The 24,053-nt window shown below is 43.7% G+C and overlaps 1 protein-coding gene and 1 long non-coding RNA gene across 10 annotated transcripts in view; one reads left to right on the forward strand and one right to left on the reverse strand.

Moving 5' to 3' along the window:
* LOC140846688 (uncharacterized) overlaps positions 1–17,489 on the forward strand; it is a 38,947-nt gene extending 21,458 nt beyond the window's left edge. The window contains exon 3 of the long non-coding RNA XR_012126065.1: positions 11,400–17,489. This is a non-coding gene — a long non-coding RNA (uncharacterized lncRNA). The remainder of the gene's footprint in view (positions 1–11,399) is intronic.
* Positions 1–24,053, reverse strand: part of CARMIL1 (capping protein regulator and myosin 1 linker 1) — a 330,496-nt gene that overhangs the window by 174,573 nt on the left and 131,870 nt on the right. For 7 of the 9 annotated variants that reach the window (XM_073224192.1, XM_073224191.1, XM_073224190.1 and 4 more), the window contains exon 3: positions 4,766–4,816. The exons of 1 other annotated variant lie outside the window; for it this stretch is intronic. In XM_073224192.1, coding sequence (XP_073080293.1) covers positions 4,766–4,816 — 51 coding nt within the window. Of the gene's footprint in view, positions 1–4,755; positions 4,817–24,053 lie in introns of those variants that run through there. One more of the 9 variants, XM_073224196.1, reaches the window with a different exon arrangement.

Here is a 24,053-nt window from a genome sequence, read left to right on the forward strand (position 1 = left end):
GGACTTATTTCCTTTCTGTTTTAACAGTGAGTACCCCTTGCTCTCTCCTCCTTAATCAGCAGTTCTTTTTCTACAGAGTATCTCCAGTTGTGCACTCTCAGCCTATTTTTTCTGGATAATAGCCATTCATCTTTCGACCAGTTCTGCAGTCTTTCACCAGCTACAGCCAGGAGTCACAGGGCATGGAACTAGAGGCCACGGAGAGCTGAGTTGGATCAGTTTATTTTACCCTCTCACATTAAAACTAGGAATGTAATGCAAAGGAACCCACTTAGAAACAAAACACCAAGACCCTTAGTTCCCCTCACTAGTGCTCTACTGTCCCATTATACACTCGGCAGAATCTTAGAACAGAGAAACCCTGAAATCTCCTATTAGATACAGGTGACCCTTGATCAACAGGGATTTGGATTTGAATTGCACATCTCCACTCATACACAGATTTTTTTTTCAATAAATATTTTGAATAACATAAAAAGTGATCATATGTACTGGAAATAGAGAAGGGATGAGCATCCACTCATACACAGATTTTTTTCAATAAACATATTGGAAAAATGATTTGCAACCATTTTAAAAAATGAACAGATGAACTGTATAGTCTAGAAATAGCAAAAAATTAAGACAAAGGTGTGTCATAAATGTGTAAAACAGATGTAGATGAGTATATTTAATCATTTACTACATAAGATCAACAATAGGCTACTAGTAGCTAAGTTCTGGGGGAATCAAAAGTTACATACAAATTTTCATCTGTTCAGGATGGTGGGTTGACACCCCTACTCCCTGCATTGTTCAAGGGTCAACTGTATCTTGAAGTATGGCAGAAAGGTAATTAATTCATTATTCACTTAGTCAACAAACAGACATTTATGGAAAGCCAACTACATGCCAGGATTGGAAACAGAGAAAGGAATGAGACATTTATCTTTTTCTCCAAGAATTAAATGTGGCATTGAAGACACATTTTAAACACTCAATTAGAGTAGAAGTCTTCTTATCATTATCAAGATCTATACTTCGTTGGGTTTTGAAGTCATTTAAAGCAGGGATCTTCTAAGAAGTACACATATCTATGTTCATTTATTTCAAAGTAGAACTTACAAACATATTTCCATTTGTGAGCCTTTGATAGAGTGCCAAATTTCTTCTTTGAGTTAATAAGCCCACTGGCTGGCCCTCCACTGGTACTTCCCCTGTGGGCTACACCCACACATAAATACAGGGCTCCCAAATTCTGATTCAAGTCTCTTTAAAATTAAGTGAGAACTTTAAGTCACTTGCAAAGCAATGTGAGAGTGTAAACTCACAGAATAACCCCACCCACCTCCCGGCTCCCCACCCTTTGGTATTTATCTGATCCCTAACAAGACTGAAATTTTTTAATCAATTCACTTTTATCAAGATTCAATATTTCATAGACACTGTCTCCTTTTGCAGCCTATTTCATTGCTATGTGAAATATTTTTAATTAAGTAAATTTATTACTGTAATTATAATTGCTATAAATAGGTTTTGGGAATAAACCACTGACCCTGGGTGGGCATCTCATTCAACTGGGGGGTACAGGTGTGGACAGGTATAGTCTCTCTCAACCTAGCACCTAGGAAAAGGCAGCTGTCATCAGCATCCTCTGGAATGACATGGGCAGCCACAGTCAATGTGGCTGAGTGAAGTTAGCTGCAGGTCACCTAAGATGCTTCTAGGACACCAAAGGGCTGTCACTGGGATAAGCAAAGTGCCAGGAAGCCAGGAAACATCGAGACATTTTAACTAGGCCCTGAAGAATGACTTCAAATTTGTTTAGCAAAGAATGGGTGAAAAGGGAAATCTGGGCTGGAGAAAAGAATTTGCAAAGGCATAGAGGCATTAAAAGAACCAGGACAATGCAGAAACTAGAAGCAGATCCCACAGTATCAGATCAATCAGGGAGGAAGGGCTGTGTCTGTGCCTTGCCGCGGTTGTGTGCACCACTGATGGGCAATGGACAGGAGGGGAGTGTCTGAGACATACTGACAGCATCACAGCAAGGTTCAGATCGTTCTCTCTCATCTCATCCACAGCTGTTTCTCCGAGGTGCTTGCTCTCCCGTCCCCAACTGTCCCTTCCTTGACTCCAGCCACCCAAAAACAATGCAAAGACTGCCACTGGGCAGGAGGCTAGTTGAGGAGCCAGAGGCACATGCTCTGAGGTCATTTTAAGACAGAACCACAATATTAGTGGTTGGTTAGATAAGAGGAAGGAATCAGCCCATACTATCCATAGCTTTTCTGCTGCTCTCTCACTCACCCTTCCCAACTCCCAGCGAGGCAGTCCCATCCCACAGGCCAATCCAAATGTGAATTATGTGACTGTCCTGCAGTAACTCCCACTATTCCATAGGCAACAATCCACACCTCAGCTGCCCAGCTTTCACCCATTTCCCTCCCACTGCAACCTACTCCTCAGCCCTTGACCAACAGAAGCCCCCTTTATGTGCCGGGTTGACGTGGCATGATCCTCGAAGCCGGCTTCTCTGCGCACCCCTCCCTGACCTGATAATCACCCGCCCCAACCCCCAAAGCCTTCAGGGGTGATGGCAAAGTCCTGCTTCACCAGAGGGTGACTGCAGAACTATTTGCTTCGTGATCAATCGCTGAGATGTTCATTTCTATTTTGTACATTTGACTGCACGGATGGTACATTTAACAATAAAAAGACAAAAGAAGAAAATGTTCAGTTAATCAGCACCCAAAGAAGAGAAGAAACCTATGTAATGATCAGTGCCTGTTGTGTACGACTGTCCTGAATATAATTATTTCCCTAGAAAATTAATGTCAGTGATGCTGGTTTTGCTCGTCAGCCAACGTGCGCTCGGCACATGGAAACCAGACTTCTCTAGGGGGAAAACCTGCATGAAGATAATTGGGAAGAAAATCTTTCTTTCTTTGTGATGCTGACAATATCAGAAATCAGAACCAGTACCCAAAGTACCCCAGCCAGGCCGATATGAAACATTCATGCATCGCAGGACGTAGCCGAGCGTCCACTTAGGGACAAAGCAAGGAGGCAGCGTAGCACCGGCCAGCAGAAGGGGGGGAGGTGATTCCCCAAGAGGGGACACACCCTCTGCCGCATCACAACATCTCACATTAAGGTGAACATGTTATCGAGGAGCCCTCTACTTAACAGGCTGCTTGACAATTTTCTCAAGCCCATAAAATTTCCTTCTTCAAATAATTTTTCCCCAGTGGGATTATGGTGAAAATATGTAACTTATCCAACACCGTTTATGCAATAATTGATTTCATTTATAACACATTATGAACATACAGACTCATTTTATATTATCGAAAGGGGGTGGGACCAATGATCTTACTCCTCAGTGAAATTTTGTAAAACTTAGAATTTGTATGATCAGAAAGAAAAAGGCAGTAGGTACCCTACACCTTTGACCAGCAAACACTGGATGGGTATCTTCACAAAGCTTAGCAAAAATCATGCAAATCATTATTAGACTGCAAGTCCTGAAAGGTCTGTCACGATAGCACTGTCTCTAGCACATTGCAGGTACTCACAAAACACTGGCTTTGTGAGTATTAAGAAGACAGGACTAAGAAAATGAGCAAATAACACTGCAGTCAAGACAGCATAGTACAGTATGGCCAAGAGCACCTTCCAAACCTTAGCCATTTTCCTGTGTATGTGGACAGGTTATAGGCAGTTCAGCTCAGTAGAAACCAGGAAAGAACAGGACACAGTGAGTCTAATTCGTCTTCCTTTCACTCATTGCTTGGGAATCCTTAGACAAGCCAACTTTGCATTCTCTGAGCTGTTTTCTAATAGCCCACCTACAAGGCTACTATGAGAATTAAATATACTTAGTAGATAACTAACTAAATTGTAGCAATAACCATGTAGTTAATCAGGGGCTTGATAGTCTAAGAATCACCCATCTGTCACCTAAACATTTTAAGTTGGAAACATTATAACTTGAGCAAGTTACTACATCTCCCTGCAGCTCAGTTTCTTATCTGTAAAATGAGGCTTAATACCAGGGCTCTCTTAAGTTTGTTTTAAGGAGTAAATCATATTTACTAAAACAGCACTCGATAAATGTAGCTATCATTCTTCTTTTCAGAAAAAAAATCCCAATCCCTTGTTACTATTTAGTCCATATCCTACAAAATGGCTCAACACCTTTTTGTTTCCATAAATAAAATAAAAGAAGCAATTATTGTGCCTAATTCATGAGCTATTGGTTCAAATTTTAATTTGCACCATATAATGAAAGACATCTTATGGAAAATGTCAAATACATCTTTTAAAGAACCATGCTATTCTTTATAGACAACCCCAGAGTACGTGGAGAATGGCTGAGGAGGCTACTTTACTGGTAATATGAAGGTTATTTCCCACATGTCAAAGCCTTAGAAAAATCTGCCACCACTGAACCAAAGGAAATAAGAAGCGGACTTAAAGAAAGTATAGCCATGCCCCAGCTGAGAGAGAAAAATGACTGGAATCCACAAACCTCAGGGATGTGGAGCACAAAATGCTTCGGCACTTTTCCTGGGATGCTTTTATGCAAAGAGAGGGAACAAAGGAGTAAAAACTATCCATCACCACAACGTTCAGGTGCTTTCTAGGGAGAAGGAATGGAAACAGGGGTGTGCTGAAAGAACTCCGGACATCAGCCTCGGCCACAAGGCCATGGGACTGAGGAGTGCGTGTGTATTGTGCTAGGGAGGGTGTTTGCCGGAAGAGAAAACTCACCAGCACTTACCTTGGTGGGGATTCTGGCTGTTACGAGGAAGGCTCGGCATGGCGTGAGCACCTGCGGGACAGAAACAGCAGCGTCAGCGCGGCACCAGGAAGTGGGACTGGTGGGCTTTGGGGTTACTCATCAGGCTTTAATGATACTGAAGCCTTGACAGGCCACGAGGTGTGCCTCCTATCATCTAAGAATGTGTGAAGTGGAACACCTTCCTGGCCCTGGAGAATTAGTTGGACTCCAAGAGTCACTGTGTGAAGGTCTACACTGAACTGATCACCTGGGAAATCTCAAGATGAACAGTCGGTGAGCAGCTCAAAGGACCAAGAGGTCACTTCAGTTGAGTTTGCGAGACACGTCTCTGTAATAGGCAAAGACAGGTATCCTACAAGCAGTCGTGGCCCCACTGTATCTACAGAGGCTTAATGAGAAAGCCAAGTTATTTGCACTTTTCAGATTACAGCCACAACCCACATTTGCCCTCCTCCTTTCCATCTCTCCACACTAGCAGGTAACATTTGCGTAAGAAGCTGTGCCCAACCATTCTCAGCTCTGCCTGCCTCGGTCCTGGCATAACCGTGTATGGATGTCTTGAGTCCAATACTAAGCTAAGAACACAGAGATAGGTCACGCAGTCCCATACACCACTGGCCCCTGTACCCCACAGGGACCTTGGGAATAGAAACAGGCTGCAAATAGCCTGAGTTCAGACCTGGATCAACAGTCTCCTGTCCGCAACCCTAAATGTCTACTGTGCCACTGCAACTAGGAGGTCCAGGCAGGTGTCGTAGGCCTACAGAAAGAAAAGAGGCCCCCAAACGTCTCATGGTCTGATGGGAGAATTACACCTTTTCATCTTGCAAAGAACTTCTTTGTCACTCAACTGACATTTAACAAATGACGTGCATGCATTAGCCTAAGAATACTAGATTTGAGCAAAAGCTTAGAAATCCTAACTCAAGGGCACTGAGCCCCAAATTGTTATAGGATTTGCCCAGATTCAACACAGGGCTCAAACTTCTAATCCCCGCACAGAAGGTGAATGACTGCAAATGCCTATGGCATGCTTTATGCCTCTCCAGTCTACAAACTCTAAGCAGAAGCAGTGTATTTTCTACAAAACTCTCCTTTGTATAATCATTGGTCACCAGTATTGGGAATAACTTAAGTCAGGAATATTCATGAGATAGATGATGAAGGTTTCCCAACACCGACTGGGAAAGCCTACAATGGGCAAGATGGAAGAGACATATGGGAAAGTCACAGCCCATTTCAAGACCTTCCACCCAAATATCTGCAATCACAGGTATTCACAGAACTCATTTCTACCTGATATCACTTTCACTACCTAATTTTAGAGGTGACATGCTCTAAAAGCTGTTCATAAATAACTTCTAAAAGTGTAAGCAAAAAAAGATACCTATATTTGAATATACCATATGCTATGAATCACAGTTCTTTTTCCTAAGACTCTTTGGAGACAAGAGAAAGCAACAAGCAATAGAAAGGAAAGAGAAATGTAAGAAGGATGATTGGATGAGGCTCTCCCAGCCGGTGTTGGGAAACCTTCCTTTGTCATCTATCTCATGAATATTCCTGACTTGAGTTATTCCCAATTCATGGAGGTCAACTATAGCCCAGTAGTAACAGGAATGACTATATAATTTTTATTATTTTGGTATCATTAATGTACAATTACATGAGCAACATTATGGTTACCAGATTCCCCCATTATCAAATCCCCACCACATATGCCATTAGAGTCACTGTCCATCAGGGTAGTAAGATGCTTTAGAGTCACTACTTGTCTTCTCTGTGCTACACTGCCTTCCCTGTGCCCCCCCAATACATTATGTGTGCTAATCGTAATGCCCCCATTTCCCCCTCGTCCCTCCCTTCCCATCCACCCACCCCAGTACCTTTACATTTGATAACTATTAGTCCATTCTTGGGTAATGTGAGTCTGCTGCTGTTTTGTTCCTTCAGTTTTGCTTTGTTCTTATACTCCACAAATGAGGGAAATCATTTGGTACTTGTCTTTCCCCGCCTGCCTTATTTCACTGAGCATAATACCCTCTAGCTCAATCCATTTTCTTGCAAATGGTAGGATTTGTTTTCTTCTTATGGCTAAAAAATATTCCATTGTGTATATGTACCACATCTTCTTTATCCATTCATCTACTGATGGACACTTAGGTTGCTACCATTTCTTGGCTATTATAAATAGTGCTGTGATAAACATAGGGGTGCATATGTCTTTTTCAAACTACATTTGATGCTACATTCTAAGGGTAAATTCCTAGGAGTGGAATTCCTGGGTAAAATGGTATTTCTATTTTGAGTTTTTTGGGGAACCTCCATACTGCTTTCACAATGGTTGAACTAGTTTACATTCCCACCAGCAGTGTAGGAGGGTTTTGCTTTTCTCCGCATCCTCCCCAGCATTTGTTGTTCCTATTCTTTTCTACCTTGACCATTCTAACTGGTGTGAGGTGATATCTCATTGTGGTTTTAATTTACATTTCTCTGATGATAAGCGATGTGGAGCATCTTTTCATGTGCCTGTTGGCCTCTGAATTTCTTCTTTGCAGAAGTGTCTCTTCAGATCCTCTGCCCATTTTAAACTTGCATTATTTGCTTTTTGTTTGTTCAGGTTCATGAGCTCTTTATATATTTTGGATGACAATCCTTTATTGGATCATTTATGAATATATTCTCCCATACGGTAGGATGCCTTTTTTTTCTAATGATGGTGTCCATTGCTGAACATAAGCTTTTCAGCTGGATGTAGTCCCACTTGTTCATTTTTGCTCGTTTCCCTTCCCCGCGGAGATATGTTCATGAAGATTTTTGCCTATGTTTTTTTCTAAGAGTTTTATGGTTTCATGACTTACATTCAGGTCTTTGATCCATTTTGAGTTTACTTTTGTGTATGGGGTTAGACAATAATCCAGTGTCATTCTCTTACATGGAGCTGTCCAGTTTTGCCAACAACAGCTGTTGAAGAGGCTGCCATTTCCCCATTGTATGTCCATGGCTCTTTTCTCTGGCTGCTTTTAATACCCTGTCCTTGTCTTTAATCTTTGCCATTTTAATTATTGTATGTCTTGGTGTTGTCCTCCTTGGGTCCCTTGTGTTGGGAGATGTGTGGGCTTCCATGGTCTGAGACACTATTTCCTTCCCAGCTTGGGGAAGTTTTCAGCAATTATTTCTTCAAAGACACCTTTTATGCCTTTCTCTCTCTCTCCTCCTGGTACCCCTATTATGAGAATATCGTTCCGTTTGTATTGGTCACACAGCTCTCTTAATACTCTGTCATTCCTAGAGATCCGTTTATCTCTCTGCCTCGGCTTCTCTGTGTTCCTGCTCTCTGATTCCTGTTCCGTCAGCCGTCTCTCGCACCTCGTCCAGTCTGCCCTTAAGTCCTTCCATTGCTTCATTTCTGTTATTTCTCTCTGGACTTCATCCCTTAGCTCTTGCATATTTCTCTGCACCTCCATCAGCATGGTCATGACTTTTATTTTGAATTCTTTGTCAGGAAGATTGGTTATATCAGTCTCACCAGGCCCTCTGTCTAGAATCTGAGTGATTTTGAACGGGACCAGGTTCTCCTGCCTTTCCATGGTGATAGAAGTGATCACTGGCGAGTGGCACATGTGCCACCTGGGAGAACAAGTCCCCTCTGGCTTGCTGGTCGTCTTGCCCTTCTCTGCTGCCTGTGACGGCCAATTGCACACAGGGAGCAGTCTATGGTTTAATCCCCTGAGCTGCCATGGGCGGGGCATCCCTAGGGCACTAGCAGGGGTCCCTGCGAGAATAGCGCCCCTTCGTGCCTTCCGGACCTTGTGCCGACTTCCCCTGCCTGTGCTGGACAGCTGCGCATGGACAGCAGCCTCTGGTCTGGCCCGGTTAGCTGCACACTGGGAGGAGACTCTGTATGTTTCCTGTGAGCCGGGCTGCTCCCTGGCTTGTCCACAGCAATGGCAGGTCAGCGGTTTGCTTGCAGTGCCAAAGGGGTCAATGAAGAGCCAGCTGCTTATCACCACGAGGGGCTTTGCAGTTGCGTTGCCACCCGGGGGGTTACAGTGCCTGAAGTTCCTTAAAATCCCCAGCCTTCTGGGCTGAGGGTTCCAGGATGATTTTGTCCACCTTTTAAGGCCTTGTCCCTTTAAGACTTTTAAAGTGTCTGCATTTCTTTTGTCCCAGGGGAGCTGGCTGTGCGGACCCTCTTGTGGCCTCAGTCTCGGATTTTACTTTTCCGTTTCTCTAATATGCAGTACACCGTGCAATGTGTGTCTGTGCTCCTGGTGTGGATTACTAGGCTTGTTATTTAGCAGTCCAGGGCTTCCACTCCCTCCCCACTCGGATTCTTTTCCTCCGGCTGGTGAGCTGGGGTGGAGGGAGTGCTCAGGTCCCACCGGGTCATGGCTTTGTATCTTACCCTTTTTGTGAGATGCTGAGTTGTCGCAGATGTAGATGTAGCCTGGCTGTTGTACTGTATCTTCTGGTCTCTCTTTTAGGAACAGTTGTATTTACTATATTCTGAAAATATATATGGTTTTGGGAGGAGATTTCCCCCACCCTACTCACGCCGCCATCTTGAGAGACCTATCACTACATCATTTGCAGGGCCTTTGTTCAAAAATTATTAAGAATTTTAAGACCGTGACAAAACACATTAGCCCAAGTGCAGGGCCTTTCTGAGGATAGTTCACTGTGCAGCTGTACAGGCCGCCTGCCCATGAAACCAGCCTGAGTGATCAAGCACTCCCTATGCGCCAGAAATGGGCAAACATCTCTGAATACACAGACACACATTTAATCCTCATAACGACCATATTCTCTATCATTATTGCCCCTTTTTACAGGTGAATAAACACACTCAGTGGTGTAATTCACCCAAGATCATACAATCAGTAAGGGCAGAAAGAGGATTACACCCAGCTCTGTCTGTTAACACCAAAGCCTATGCTCTCCACCACTATGCTCCATTTACATGTTCCAACCCAGCGCTGCCCTCTGGCACTCTACCCCCTGGCAGATCAGCTAGGTAGAGAGGGATAGCCCATGGCACCATGTGACTGGCCAGGGACCTACAAAGGTCCCAGCTGAAGCAGGATCTTCCTCAACCTTCCAATACTCCAGGAAGGCTGGGAGTATTTCCCTCTGTCTTTAGGAAAAGAGCAAGATGTAATTCTGCTGCATGAGACACACAGGATTCAGCAGCAAGCACAGGATAATTAGGGGAGGTCTGGCAGTAACAGAAAGGAAGATAAAGTCCGCCAGAGACCGATGTGGCCTGCACTGCCATTTGTTCAGTTCTGGGAAGCAGGTTACCAGTAACTGAATTACAAAATCAAGACTCATCTTAAAGGATGAAAAATTCACCTTCTCTGAACTAAGCCCTTGCTCCACAGTACAACTTAGGCCTTCAGTTCATCCCAGACCCAGAATGTGACCCCTTTTCAAACACTGCTCCTCTTCCATGGGAACAGGAAAAGAAAGAACAAAATACCCATGATCACAAACATGGCAACAGGAATCCAGACTCCTGTTGTCACCATTTCTCCCTCTATTACTTACAACACATCACACACCTTTCTCTCTTCCAGAGGTACTCGTATGCTCAATCCCAGAGCTTTTCGACACTCTTAAATCCACAAAACCGTTTGCATAGAAGAAGTAACATAATAGCCAAATCATAAAAGTCACTTCCTAGAAAGGACTCCCTGTCTCCGGACCAAACACCTAAAACCTAGTTTATAACCTAAAAGCAGCTCTAGAGAAACTCATCATCTTGATGCCACGGTTCTTGTTTGCGGAGTCGAATAATGAACTTGGCGAACAGTCAAGGTAGAAGAGTCAGGGAGACTTACTTAGAGATACAGCGAGGGGACAGACAGAGCTCCTGGCTCACGCCGGGAGGGGACAGGAAAGCCCGGGGTGGTGCGCTGTCTAGGGGATTTATAGGCAGTTGAGGACTTTTGGGAACTGAGGGCTTAGGGTGTGGACTTGTGCCACTGCCCTGCCCTCAAGGTGGGCTGAGTTATTGTCTGTTTGCCAGGGCTGTTTACAGTGAAGTTATGGGTTATATTGAGATACGCTTGTGGAACACTGAAACGTTCCAGGCCAAGTTGCTCCTGGCCTTTGACCTTTAACTGATCTCTCTGAAGATGTCTATATTCCTAGTCTGGTATCTATGCCCTAGAGAATTAGTGTGGCCTTGACTTTGCATAATGCCGAACACAGAGTTTCAATAGGGACTTTACATTGTTACATTGATTTGACTGTAAATATCTTGCCTTGTTTTTTCTGGAGGCCCTCACCGACTCTGTCTAAGCCCATGGTCCTTGTCAATCTCACAGCTAGTTTGTACCAGCTGGAGCTAGAAGCTGTACCTCCTTACCCCCAGTCTATTATCTTTCCACTCTTTCTTCAAATAAGCAATAAGCTTCAATATCCAAAGCCCCAGGCATGTACTTCTTCAGTATTCAGAAAAATATATTTAGCTTTGTGAACATTCCTTCAAAGGAAAACTGGTCCCACAATATCTAGGATTATTTTATAAGTATAGTAGTAATAATAGTCAATATTGTTAGCACAATGTTCTAATAGTTTTGCATGCTATCTCCTTTAATCTTCACAGCATCCTATGCAGACATTATTATTCTTCTCATTTTAAGAAGAAGAAACTGAGGCACAAAGAGGTGATGTAACCTGCCCAAGTCCCCCAGCAAGTAGATGGCACAGTTGGGATTCGAACCCAGATGGTCTGGCTCCAGAGAGTATGCTCCTCATTACTTATACTGGCTCTCGAATTTCACCTTTCCAAGAACCAGTTCCCCTAATAGTCTGCAAACATGCAAAATGGATGAATCATAGAACTTTAAAGCCAGAAAGAAACATGGAAAAGTGTCACAAATGGGATGAGAGACATTTGAGTACCACAAGAAAAACAACCAGTCCCTACTGGTCTGTCCGTCTCCCTCTCTCTCTGAGATGTGTCAGTCTCTGCCTCCCTGTGTCTCTGTTCTGTATTTGTCTACTGGATTCTGTGTGTATCTCTCAGTCCATCTGTGTCTGTCCTTGGCCTGCTCCTCCACCTTTCCCTCTGTGGTTGCTGAGAGAATGTGCCCACCCCCTTCTCTCTTCCCTCCAGGGACACTCTCCCCTGCCTTCAATCTGCCCGTCATTTCCCAGCACTTTCCTTATACTGATCATCTGAGAGCTTGTATCTTATTTCTGTCTACTGCAAAACAAAAGACACCAATCACAGAAGAAATACTGCGTTCTGGAAGAGAATTTCATTTGTAACATAGTCACAGCAAAACTTGAACAAAACACGAAATAAAAATGACAAGACACCTTTTGACATTATAATACAATGAGGCACATTGATGATTAAGTGATTACAAGGTCTCCTGTGTGAATCTAATTAATAAATCTTAAAAAAAAAAATCTCAAAACAGGCACTCAAAGCACGGTCATGGCCAGCAATTACCAGTACAAGGTGTGGGCTGGGGTTTCTGCCCTTTTACAAGTGTTTCTCAGTGGGGAATTAAGGTCTTTCACATGCAGTGAAGGCATATGACCTGCCTGTCTCCGTTTGACCAGCTCTTTCCTAGACAGTCACCACAAGAGTTTTCTAGGGACCACTGGTGGGGTATTAACCAGGTCAGTACATTTTTAAAAAGAGACGGGGAACCCCCAGAATGTTCATATGGAATCATCTTGTGGGTAAAGAGCAGTCCTTGACCATATGTAGAAATATGATGTTCTGATGATCGTGTCTGCTTTCACTCTGGCAACCACAGGGCTTACAATCTGTGGCCCTGTGTGCCAACTTCCTTTACAAATATTTTAAGGGCAGTGTAAGTACACAGGGCCCTCTGGAAAATGGACACAGGCCAAAATAATCTGTTTAAAGAGATACATCCAGGAAGGAGCTCAGGCATTGAAAGAAGCAGCTCTATGCTGCTGGTCCCTGTTTCTGGTGGTCAACTAGGGTCCCCACAGGTATGAGGACTATTCTTTAAAAGTTGGGAGGGGGATAGGGTGGAATGGCAAAAATTCTCCAAAGTTGACCCAGCCTTTCCCAAGATTATGCCCATTTGTGAGTGAATAATGTAGCAGTATTTTGAAGCAAGAATGAACAACTACAAATGCTACCATTCCAAGAATTGTGCCCTTGCTCAACACAAATTGAGCCAATAAAAGCAGCTACATTCATGCTTATATCCCAAAAAACACGTTCCCCTAGCTTTCCTGATTAGCTCCAAGACTTCCCTAGGTTTCTGGCCTTAGAAGTCTCATAGTGCGTACGTGTGGCTGCTAGAAGAAAACTCCTCTTTCATCTGTCAGGAAATGTTTCCTGATAATGGACGCTACCTTGGTGCTAGGGATAGCGAGCAACTTGCTCACATGGTGACCGAATGGTCCTGTTGGCCTGGGACGTTTCCAGTTTTAGCACTGAGGATCTTGCATCCCAGAAACTTGGACTCTTGGTCATCACCCTAATTACGTGGATTTTGGAATCTGGAAGACATATTCAAATTCTGGCCCTGTCACTTTCTAGCTGTTTAACCCTGACAGAATTACATACCTGGTCTACGCCTCAGTTTGCTCATCTGTAAAACAAGACTATTCTTCTGCAGGACTAATACTGTTGTTTTAAGTAAGATATAAATGTAGACTAAGTGCCTAGCCCAGCAACCAGGTCTTTACCAAATACCAGCTCTTTATATCATAATTGATATGATAGCATCTTCAATTTATATTCTCAAAGTAAGATTAAGTAGTTATATCTATTGGATTTCTAAAAAATAGTTTTTATCAACAAAACAAACAACAAAATCAACAAAGATTCTGAGACATCTCCTAGGCTGAAATTTTCAGTTCAATATATTTTCTTGCAAAGTTAATAAAAAATCAGGCTGAGAGATCTGCATCAGAAGGAATATATGTGCTTATACCAGGACCCTTAATCATAAGCATCAAGCTCTAACTTCCCTACCACCTCCTTGGAGAGGCCCATTCTTCCACAGAGGTCTTAGCATACAAGCCACATTTTCAACCTCTCTAATGAATTTCCTCTCCATTTCACTGAAATGCAAGCAGCAGCCTCCCTCTGAGGCTTCTCAGCTCAACTTTCAACTTCAAATTTTCACTTGGAAACATTTATAAAACTCCTACCTACTGCTAAGATTCACAGCTTAGCAGACAAGCCTATATTTTCTTATGGAGATGATATGTAATGAGTTCAGCTACGAAGCCCTCTCACTGCACACTTATTAAAAACTTAAATACCTGTTTCAGCCTCTTTAATAACTCCATTGCCTAAAGCCTACTGCTGCACAGGCAGTCCATAAATCCATGCCACCTAAATCCACATTCTTTCATGCAGATTACTAAGAATGTCTTTCATTTAAAATTGAACTCTACATGGCAAACATTCTACAAAAGCCCTTACACCCTGCCCCCATGAAAGTGGTCTCTAATTTGCAAGCTAAAAATGAGAGGAGCCAAGATGGCAGTGTGAGTAGTTCAGCAGAATTCTCCTCCCAAAAACATATATATTTTTGAAAATACAACAAATACAACTATTCCTAAAAGAGACACCAGTGGATACAGTACAACAGCCAGGCTATATCTACATCTGCAAGAACTCAGCACCACACAAAGGGGGTAAGATACAAGCTGTGGCCTGGTGGGACCCGAGTGTGCCCCCCAGCCACAGCCCCCCGGCTGGAAGAAAGGAGTCGGAGTGGGGAGGCAGTGAAGGCCCAGGACTGCTAAACAACCAGCCCTAGAAATCCGCACCCAGAGCACAGACACACAGTGCACGGTGTGCTGGATATTAGAGAAACAGAAAAGCAAAACATGCCGGCAGGTCACCGCTACTGGAGACCCTGAGAAAAAAGAAAAGCGAGTGCTTTTTGCAAGTCTTAAAGGGACAAGGGACTCACAGCTGGATGAAGTGGTCCCGGCACACTCAGCCGAGCACCTGGGAATCCCAGGGAACTCCAGGGGACCTAAACCTCTGGGCGGCAGCACAGCTCTGAAGCCCCTTACGGCGATAAACAGCCTGACAGTCATTCCCCCAACTGGCGCGGACACTGACACACTGGCCCAGTAGCAGGAGAGCTGCCGAGCACGCCGGAGGCGGCAGTGCCAGGGTGGGGGCAGAGAGTGGTCTGCGCAAGCCCACTGCAGTGGCGATAGAGCGGCCCAGGAGCGGCCTGTGTGCAACGACAGCAGTGGTGCCAGAGGGGCCAGGGAGTGGCCCACGGTAGGTGGGGGCAGCAGAGGAGTGGCCCAGGAGTAGCTGCGACCCCAGCAGCTGCCCAGAATCTCAGCCTGGTGCACGGCTGCCCAGGCCAGACCCAAAGGCCACAACCAGCACACACCTTCCCAGGGGGGGAGTAACTTTCGCAGGAGAGCACACCCGGCGCACCTGCCACTCCCTGAAGGGCTCCGCGCTGCTCTGACGGAGACCCCACCCACAGCTGCTTAGGGGACTAACCCGGAGGCTGCCCCAGGAGTGCGGGTAACCGACACAGGCAGCGGAGAAGGGCAAGGCGACCAGCAAGCAGGAAAGGACTTTGTTCCCCCAGCTGACACACCCGCAACCTGCCTACAGCCACCGCTATCACCATGACAAGGCAGAAGAATTTGGTCTACTCCAAAATTAAGCAGACAACCCCAGAGAAAGGGCCAGGGGAAACAGACTTAACCAATCTCCCTGAAAAAGAATTCAAAATAAAGTCATAACCATGCTGATGGATCTGCAGACAAATATGCAAGAACTAAAGGAGCAAGCACGGAGGGAGAATAAAGAAATAAAACAATCTCTGGAAGGACCTAAGAGCAGAGTGGACGAGGAGCAAGAGGCCGTGAATGCAACAGAAACCAGAGAAGCTGAGGCAGAGAGAGAGACAAAAAGATCTCCAGGAATGACAGAATACTAAGAGAACTGTGTGACCAATCCAAAAGGAACAATATTTGCATTGTACGGGTACAAGAAGAAGAAGAGAAAAAGACATAGAGAGCTTCTTTGAAGAAATAATTGCTGAAAATTTCCCCAAACTGGGGGAGGAAATAATCAATCAGACCACGGAAGTACACAGAACTCCCAACACAAGGGACCCAAGGGGGACAACACAAAGACATATAATAATTAAAATGGCAAATATCAAAGACAAGGACAGAGTATTAAAGGCAGCCAGAGAGAGAAAAAAGGTCACTTACAAAGGAAAACCCATTAGCCTATTATCAGACTTCTCAACAGAAACCTTACAGGCCAGAAGAGAATGGCATGATATATTTAATGCAATGAAACAGAAGGGCCTTGAACCAAGGATACTGTATCCAGCACGATTTATGAAGGAGGGATTAAACAATTCCCAGACAAGCAAAAGTTGAGGGAACTGGCCTCCCACAAACCACCTCTACAGGGTATTTTAGAGGGACTGCGCTAGATGGGAGCACTCCTAAGACTAAACAGATGTCACCAGAGAAAATAAAATCACAGCAGAAAAGCAGACCAACCAAATATGAACGAAAGGCAAAAAAATAAAATAAACTGCTCACAAAAGAAGACAGAATAAAACACCTAACATATAAAGATTGGAGGAGGAGAAATAAGAAGGGAGGGAAAGAATCATCAGACTGTGCTTACAATAACTTAATAAGCGAGTGAAGTTAGACAGGTAAATAGTAAAGAAGCTAAACTTGAACCTCTGGTAACCACGAATCTAGAGCCTGCAATGGCAATAAGTACATTATCTCTCAATAATCCCCTTAAATGTAAATGGACTGAATGCACCAATCAAAAGAATCAGAGTAATAGACTGGATAAAAAAGCAAGACCCATCTATATGCTGCTTACAAGAGACTCACCTCAAACATAAAGACATACACAGACGAGAAGTCAAGGGATGGACAAACATATTTCATGCAAACAACAGGGAGAAAAAAGTAGGTGTAGCAGTACTGTTATCAGACAAAATAGACATCAAAACAAAGAAAGTAACAAGAGATAAAGAAGGACGTTATGTAACGATAAAGGGGTCAGCCCAACAAGAGGATAAAACCATTATAAATATATATGCACCCAATACAGGAGCATGAACATATGTGCAACAAATACTAACAGAATTAAAGGAGGAAACAGAATGCAATGCATCTGTTCTAGCAGAATTCAACACACCACTCACTCCAAAGGACAGATACACCGGACAGAAAATAAGGACACAGAGGCACTGAACAACACACTAGAACAGATGGACTTAACAGACATCTACAGAACTCTACACCCAAAAGCAGCAGGATACACATTCTTCTCAAGTGCACATGGAACATTCTCCAGAATAGACCACATACTAGGCCACAAAAAGAGCCTCAGTAAATTCAGAAAGACTGAAATTCTACCAACCAACTTCTCAGACCACAAAGGCATAAAACTAGAAATAAACAGTACACAGAAAACAAAAAGGCTCACAAACACATGGAGGCTTAACAACATGCTCCTAAATAATCAGTGGATCAACGACCAAATTAAAATAGAGATCAAGCAATATATGGAGACAAATGACAACAACAACACAAAACCCAACACCTCTGTGGGATGCAGCAAAGGCAGTCTTATGAGAAAAGTACACAGCAATCCAGCACCATCTAACGAAGGAAGAACAATCCCAAATGAATAGTCTAATTTCATAACTACTGAAATTGGAAAAAGAAGAACAAATGAGCCCTAAAGTCAGCAGGAGGAGGAACATAATAAAGATCAGAGAAGAAATGAATAAAATTGAGAAGAATAAAACAATAGGAAAAAATCAATGAAACTAAGAGCTGGGTCTTAAACAAAATAGATAAGCCTCTAGCCAGACTTATTAAGAGAAAAAGAGAATCAACACACATCAACAGAATCAGAAACTAGAAAGGAAAAATCATGACGGAACCCACAGAAATACGACGAATTATTAGAGAATACTATGAAAACCTATATGCTAACAAGCTGGAAAACCTAGGAGAAATGGACAATTTCCTAGAAAAATACAACCTTCCAAGAATGACCCAGAAAGAAACAGAAAATCTAAACAGACCAATTGCCAGCAAAGAAATTGAAGTGGTAATCAAAAAACTACCCAAGAACAAAACCCCTGGGCCAGATGGATTTACGTCGGAATTTTATCAGACATACAGAGAAGACATAATACCCATTCTCCTTAAAGTTTTCCAAAAAATAGAAGAGGAGGGAATACTTCCAAACTCATTCTATGAAACCAACATCACACTAATACCAAAACCAGGCAATGACCCCACAAGAAAAGAAAATTACAGATTAATATCCCTGATGAACATAGATGCAAAAATGCTCAACAAAATATTAGCAAACCGAATTCAAAAATACATCAAAAGGATCATACACCATGACCAAGTGGGATTCATCCCAGGGATGCAAGGATGGTAAAACACTCAAAAATCCATCAACATCATCCACCACATAAACAAAAAGAAGGACAAAAATCACAAGATCATGTCCATAAATGCTGAAAAAGCATTCAAAAAATTCAAAATCCATTTATGATAAAAACTCTCAGCAAAATGGGTATAGAGGGCAAGTACCCCAACATAATAAAGGCCATATATGATAAACCCACAGCTAACATCATACTGAACAGCGAGAAGCTTTTCCTCTGAGATCGGGAACGAGACAGGGATGCCCACTCTCCCCACTGTTATTCAACGTAGTACTGGAGGTCCTAACCACGGCAATCAGACAAAACAAAGAAATACAAGGAATCCAGATTGGTAAAGAAGAAGTCAAACTGTCACTATTTGCAGATGACATGACATTGTACATAAAAAACCCTAAAGACTCCACTCCAAAACTACTAGAACTAATATGGGAATTCAGCAAAGTTGCAAGATACAAAATTAACACACAGAAATCTGTAGCTTTCCTATACACTAACAATGAACCAATAGAAAGAGAAATCAGGAAAACAATTCCATTCACAATAGCATCAAAAAGAATAAAATACCTAGGAATAAACCTAACCAAGCAAGTGAAAGACCTATACCCCAAAAACTACAAGACACTCTTAAGAGAAATTAAAGAGGACACTAATAAATGGAAATTCATCCCATGCTCCTGGGTAGGAGAAATTAGTATTGTCAAAAAGGCCATCCTGCCCAAAGCAATCTACAGATTCAATGCAATCCCTATCAAAATACCAACAGCATTCTTCAATGAACTGGAACAAACAGTTCAAAAATTCATATGGAAACACCAAAGACCCCGAATAGCCAAAGCAATCCTGAGAAGGAAGAATAAAGTCGGTGGGGGGCAGTCTTGCGCCCCAACTTCAAGCTCTACTACAAAGCCACAGTAATCAAGACAATTTGGTACTGGCACAAGAACAGAGCCACAGACCAGTGGAACAGAATAGAGACTCCAAACATTAACCCAAAAATACATGGTCAATTAATATACGATAAAGGAGCCATGGACATACAATGGGGAAAGGAGAGTCTCTTCAACAGATGGTGCTGGCCAAACTGGACAGCTACATGTAAGAGAATAAAACTGGACCACTGTCTAACCCCATACACAAAAGTAAATTCAAATGGATCAAAGACTTGAAGGTAAGTCATGAAACCATAAAAATCTTTGAAAAAAACATAGGCAAAAATCTCTTAGACATAAACATGAGTGACCTCTTCTTGAGCATATCTCCCAGGGCAAGGGAAACAAAAGCAAACATGAACAAGTAAGACTATATCAAGCTGAAAAGCTTCTGTACAGCAAAGGACACCATCAATAGAACAAAAAGGTACCCTACAGTAAGGAAGAATATATTCATAAATGACAGATCCGATAAATGGCTGACATCCAAAATATATAAAGAGCTCACACACCTCAACAAAAAAAAAGCAAATAATTCAATTAAAAAATGGGCAGAGGATCTGAATAGACAGTTCTCTAAGGAAGAAATTCAGATGGCCAACAGACACATGAAAAGATGCTCCACATCACTAGTCATCAGAGAAATGCAAATTAAAACTACAATGAGATATCACCTCACACCAGTAAGGATGGTTACCATCCAATAGACAAACAACAACAAATGTTGGCGATGTTGTGGAGAAAGGGGAACCCTCCTACACTGCTGGTGGGAATGTAAATTAGTTCAACCATTGTGGAAAGCCATATGGAGGTTCCTCAAAATGCTCAAAATAGACATACCATTTGACCCAGGAATTCCACTTTGAGGAATTTACCCTAAGAATGCAGCAGTCCAGTTTGAAAAAGACAGATGCACCCGTATGTTTATTGCAGCACTATTTACAATAGCCAAGAATTGGAAACAACCTAACTGTCCATCAGTAGATGAATGGATAAAGAAGAGGTGGTACATATACACAATGGAATATTACTCAGCCATAAGAAGAGGGCAAATCCTACCATTTGCAGCAACATGGATGGAGCTGGAGGGTATTATGCTCAGTGAAATAAGCCAGGTGGAGAAAGACAAGTACCAAATGATTTCACTCATCTGTGGAGTATAAGAACAAAGAAAAACTGAAGGAACAAAACAGCAGCAGAAGCACAGAACCCAAGAATGGACTCACAGTTACCAAAGGGAAAGGGACCTGGGAGGACGGGTGAGAAGGGACGGATAAGTGGGGGGAAGAAAAGAAAGGGGGCCTTACGATTAGCATGTATAGTGTTGTAGGAGGGGCACGGGGAGGGCTGTGCAACACAGAGAAGACAGGTGATGATTATACAGCATCTTGCTACCCTGATGGACAGTGACTGTAGTAGGTTATGTAGGGGGGACTTGGTGAGGAGGGGGAGCCTTGTAAACATAATGTTCTTTATGTAATTGTAAAAGGAAGGGAGGGAGAGAGGAAGGGGGGAAGGAGGGGGGAGGGAAGGAGGGACAGAAGGAAGGACACATTTTCTTTCCTTCTTTCAGAGCAAACTTATGAAATATTCTTCCATGTTGCAGGAGTGCAGGTGGCATATGTGGGGTGGGGGCTGACTTAGATTCAAAACTGTCACATAAATAACCAGACAGATACTCTTCATTAAATTCAGAAATAAGAAACAGGGAGAGAAGAAGAAAAGATCTGGAGTGACTGTATCGAGAAATCCAGGTATGCACATAATTTTCAAATTGAAGGCTACAGTCTATGGGTAGGTGGTTAAATCAACGCAGTCAAGTTTAACAAGCATATTAATAAAATAGACTAACACGCATTGGCAGAACAGAAAACCAAGTACATTGCAAATAGAAACCACGAGCACTTTCCTGTGAAATTTTTGTTTCAGAGATATCAGTGTGCACATGGTACCCACGTCCGTGTGTGTGCATGTGCACAGGTGCGTGCAACATATGTGGGAGGGATATTTCTCAGAATCAATATAAACTGTATTTCTTCTCTGGGTCCAGATTTTGGAAGTTCGATATAGGCTGCTTTATGGCACCATGTGCACCTGTAAGCATGACCCACCATGAGGCTGGGTGAGGGGTCAGGGAGGCGTGGTAGAGCGGCAATGCCATGAGTTCGCAGCCAGACAGACCTCAGGAGAAATACCAGCATCGCCACTTTGCAAGCTGAGAGGTAGTAGGCAGATGACTTCAAATCTCCAGGCTGCAGTCATCTCACCTCTAAATTGGAGACAATGTTTATCCTTGTGTAGCAATTAGAGATAACTTACCAAGTGCTAAGTCTGTAATGAACAGTAATAGAAAAAGAGCCCTTATAACTGTCCTCACAGACTATAGTTCTGAAAGTGATCTATAGGGACAAAAACCTGAGACCTACAGAGATGTGCAGACTTGCTAGTTGTAGACAGAGCCAAGCCCACATGCCCCATCTCTTGGGCTCAGCTTTGTTCACAACGTATCATCTGTAACATGCAGTGTGAGTCAGTGCAAGGGAGATTATTCCCATGGTAACCATAACCTATCTGAGGATTAGAAGAGAATTTCCACTTTTGGGTGGTGATAAGAGTGTAACTTGATATAGAGGAAGAATGGGCTTCAGAATCAGACCAATTTGAATTCACTTGCCAACTCTTCTACTTATCAATTACATACTCTCTCTGAATCTTATTCTTACCTGTAAAATGGATAGAGTATAACCTCTGTAGGACAGTTGTGAAGTTTAAATGGGATAATTTGTGAAGAGCCCAACACTCTCTCAGACCCTCTTGGGATTCAGAGATGATGCTAACATGGGCTCAGAATCTTATTCCCTGCCCCCTCCTGTCGGCAGGGGTCAGTAACGTATCCACTCACCGAAAGGCACTGGCTCTGCTGATGTACTGGAGTTGAACTGCCCCAATTTAGATCCTGACTCCAGCACTCACCACCAAGGATGATTTGGGGAAAGGCCTCTCTGTGCCTCACTTTCCTCATCTGTAAAATGAGGGATCACACTACATCACCTCTTGAGGGGTTGCCATGAGTATAAGCAACATGATATACATAAGACGCTTAGCGTTGCCAGTAGCAAGTGTCAGCATCATTGTCTCGCATCCCCAGGGACTCAGGGATCAGGGCCTTCTCATTCTCTGACTTCTGGTCCATTCAGTCATTCCCTGGCCATGTTGTCTATTGCTTAAACTGCACCACCTCTAGGATTTCTAATCAGGCATCCTTCTCAGACTACAACCCTCTAACTTCTCCTCCAAGTGTGATCCACGGTCCAGAGAAGCTGGCATCACTTAGGAGCTTATTACCCCAGACCTGCTGCATCAGAATCTGAATTTTAGTGAAATCCCCAGGTAATTTACATGCACATCATAGCTGGCAAGCACTGGTATCTTGTTCCCAGACACCACTGCTCCCACCACTCGGTTGCCTGCCTCTGACACTGCCAGGTCGGTGACCAGCCTGCATCCCCCCTGTCCATCAGCCCTCACCTATCTTCATCCCACCGACATCACTCTTCCACTGGTAACACCTTCAGCCTGCGTGTTCCTCATCCCTTAATTACACACACACAGAAACACTCCAGCCCCGGATGAACCCACCCTGCCACCCGTTCTGTGCTCACTGGGGAGGCTGCCAAGCACAGCTGGAACACTGGTTAATCCAGCAAACCGATCCCACTTCCGGCATCTGGGAAGACACCTTTGCCTCGTACTTCACTAAGAAAACAGTAATTATTGTAAGAGTATTGCTGACGACCCCACCGCAAACCCCCACGGCTGCCTGCCCCTGAAGCTGCGTCGTCTTCCTCCTCTCCAGAAACGCAGGGGGTACGTGTCCACCCCTCAGGCTGGACTCTGGATCACACGCCGCCCACCTTTACAGGAACCATAAGCGACTAACTGTGACTTTCCTTCCATATTTAAATGTTAAATGTTAAAATAGAGAGATATGGAGCTGTGGAGCTACACCCCGAATTCTACACGCCTCTTGTGGCTCCCTCTAACCTTCTCCTTCCTCTGAACCTAACTTCTCAAACAAGCATCTGCACCTGATGTCTTCATTTCCCTGCCTCACATTCACTCCTCGACTGTTCAAAACTGGCTTCTGTTCCCACAACTCCACTGAAACTGCTCCTGCTCGAGGTCCCAGTCACCTCTGGGTTGCTCGATCCAGTGGCCAGCTTTCGGCACCTGCTGAATAGACAGCACCCCAGCCTTGGGCACTGCTGACTGAGATCCCGCAGCTGAACTAGATCTCTCCTTAGCATCAGCTCAGTCCTTCAGACTTGCAACCCTCTTTTCCAAGGTTTTCCACGCACCTGCTGGTCATTCTCAGTTGCACGTCCATTCCCCACTCCCTGGCTCCATTCCATTCTCTCCCATGACTTCCATCGATCCCAGACGACTCCCAAGTCCATGCACAGCCGGGACCTCTCCCGGATCACCAGATCTTTTTATCTAACTCCACTTGGACGTCTTTCCAACCCCTAAACTCAGCATGTCCTCAATTAAACTCACAATCTGTCTTCCAGAATCTGCTCCTCCTCTAAGGGTTTGAGCTCAGTCATGAGCACGGCCACTCAGTTTCTCAAGCCAGAAATACAGGCACTGTCACCCCCACTCCCTGTCTCAATCCTTCACCAAGCTCAGGGGGGCCTGACCATTTCTTAATTCCATTCACCTCTCTCCGTCTCCACGTCTCCACGGCAATGACTCTATCCTCAGCCACCAATGTCTTGCTCCTGCACCATTTGAATAGCCTCCTAACAAAATCCACTCCTGCCTCACCAAATCAACAGCCTACATAGGATTGTGAAGTGATCTTCTAAAAGCCCAGCCGTCATCATA

Source organism: Manis javanica, chromosome 16, assembly GCF_040802235.1.
Source record: "Manis javanica isolate MJ-LG chromosome 16, MJ_LKY, whole genome shotgun sequence".
Lineage (NCBI taxonomy): Eukaryota > Metazoa > Chordata > Mammalia > Pholidota > Manidae > Manis > Manis javanica.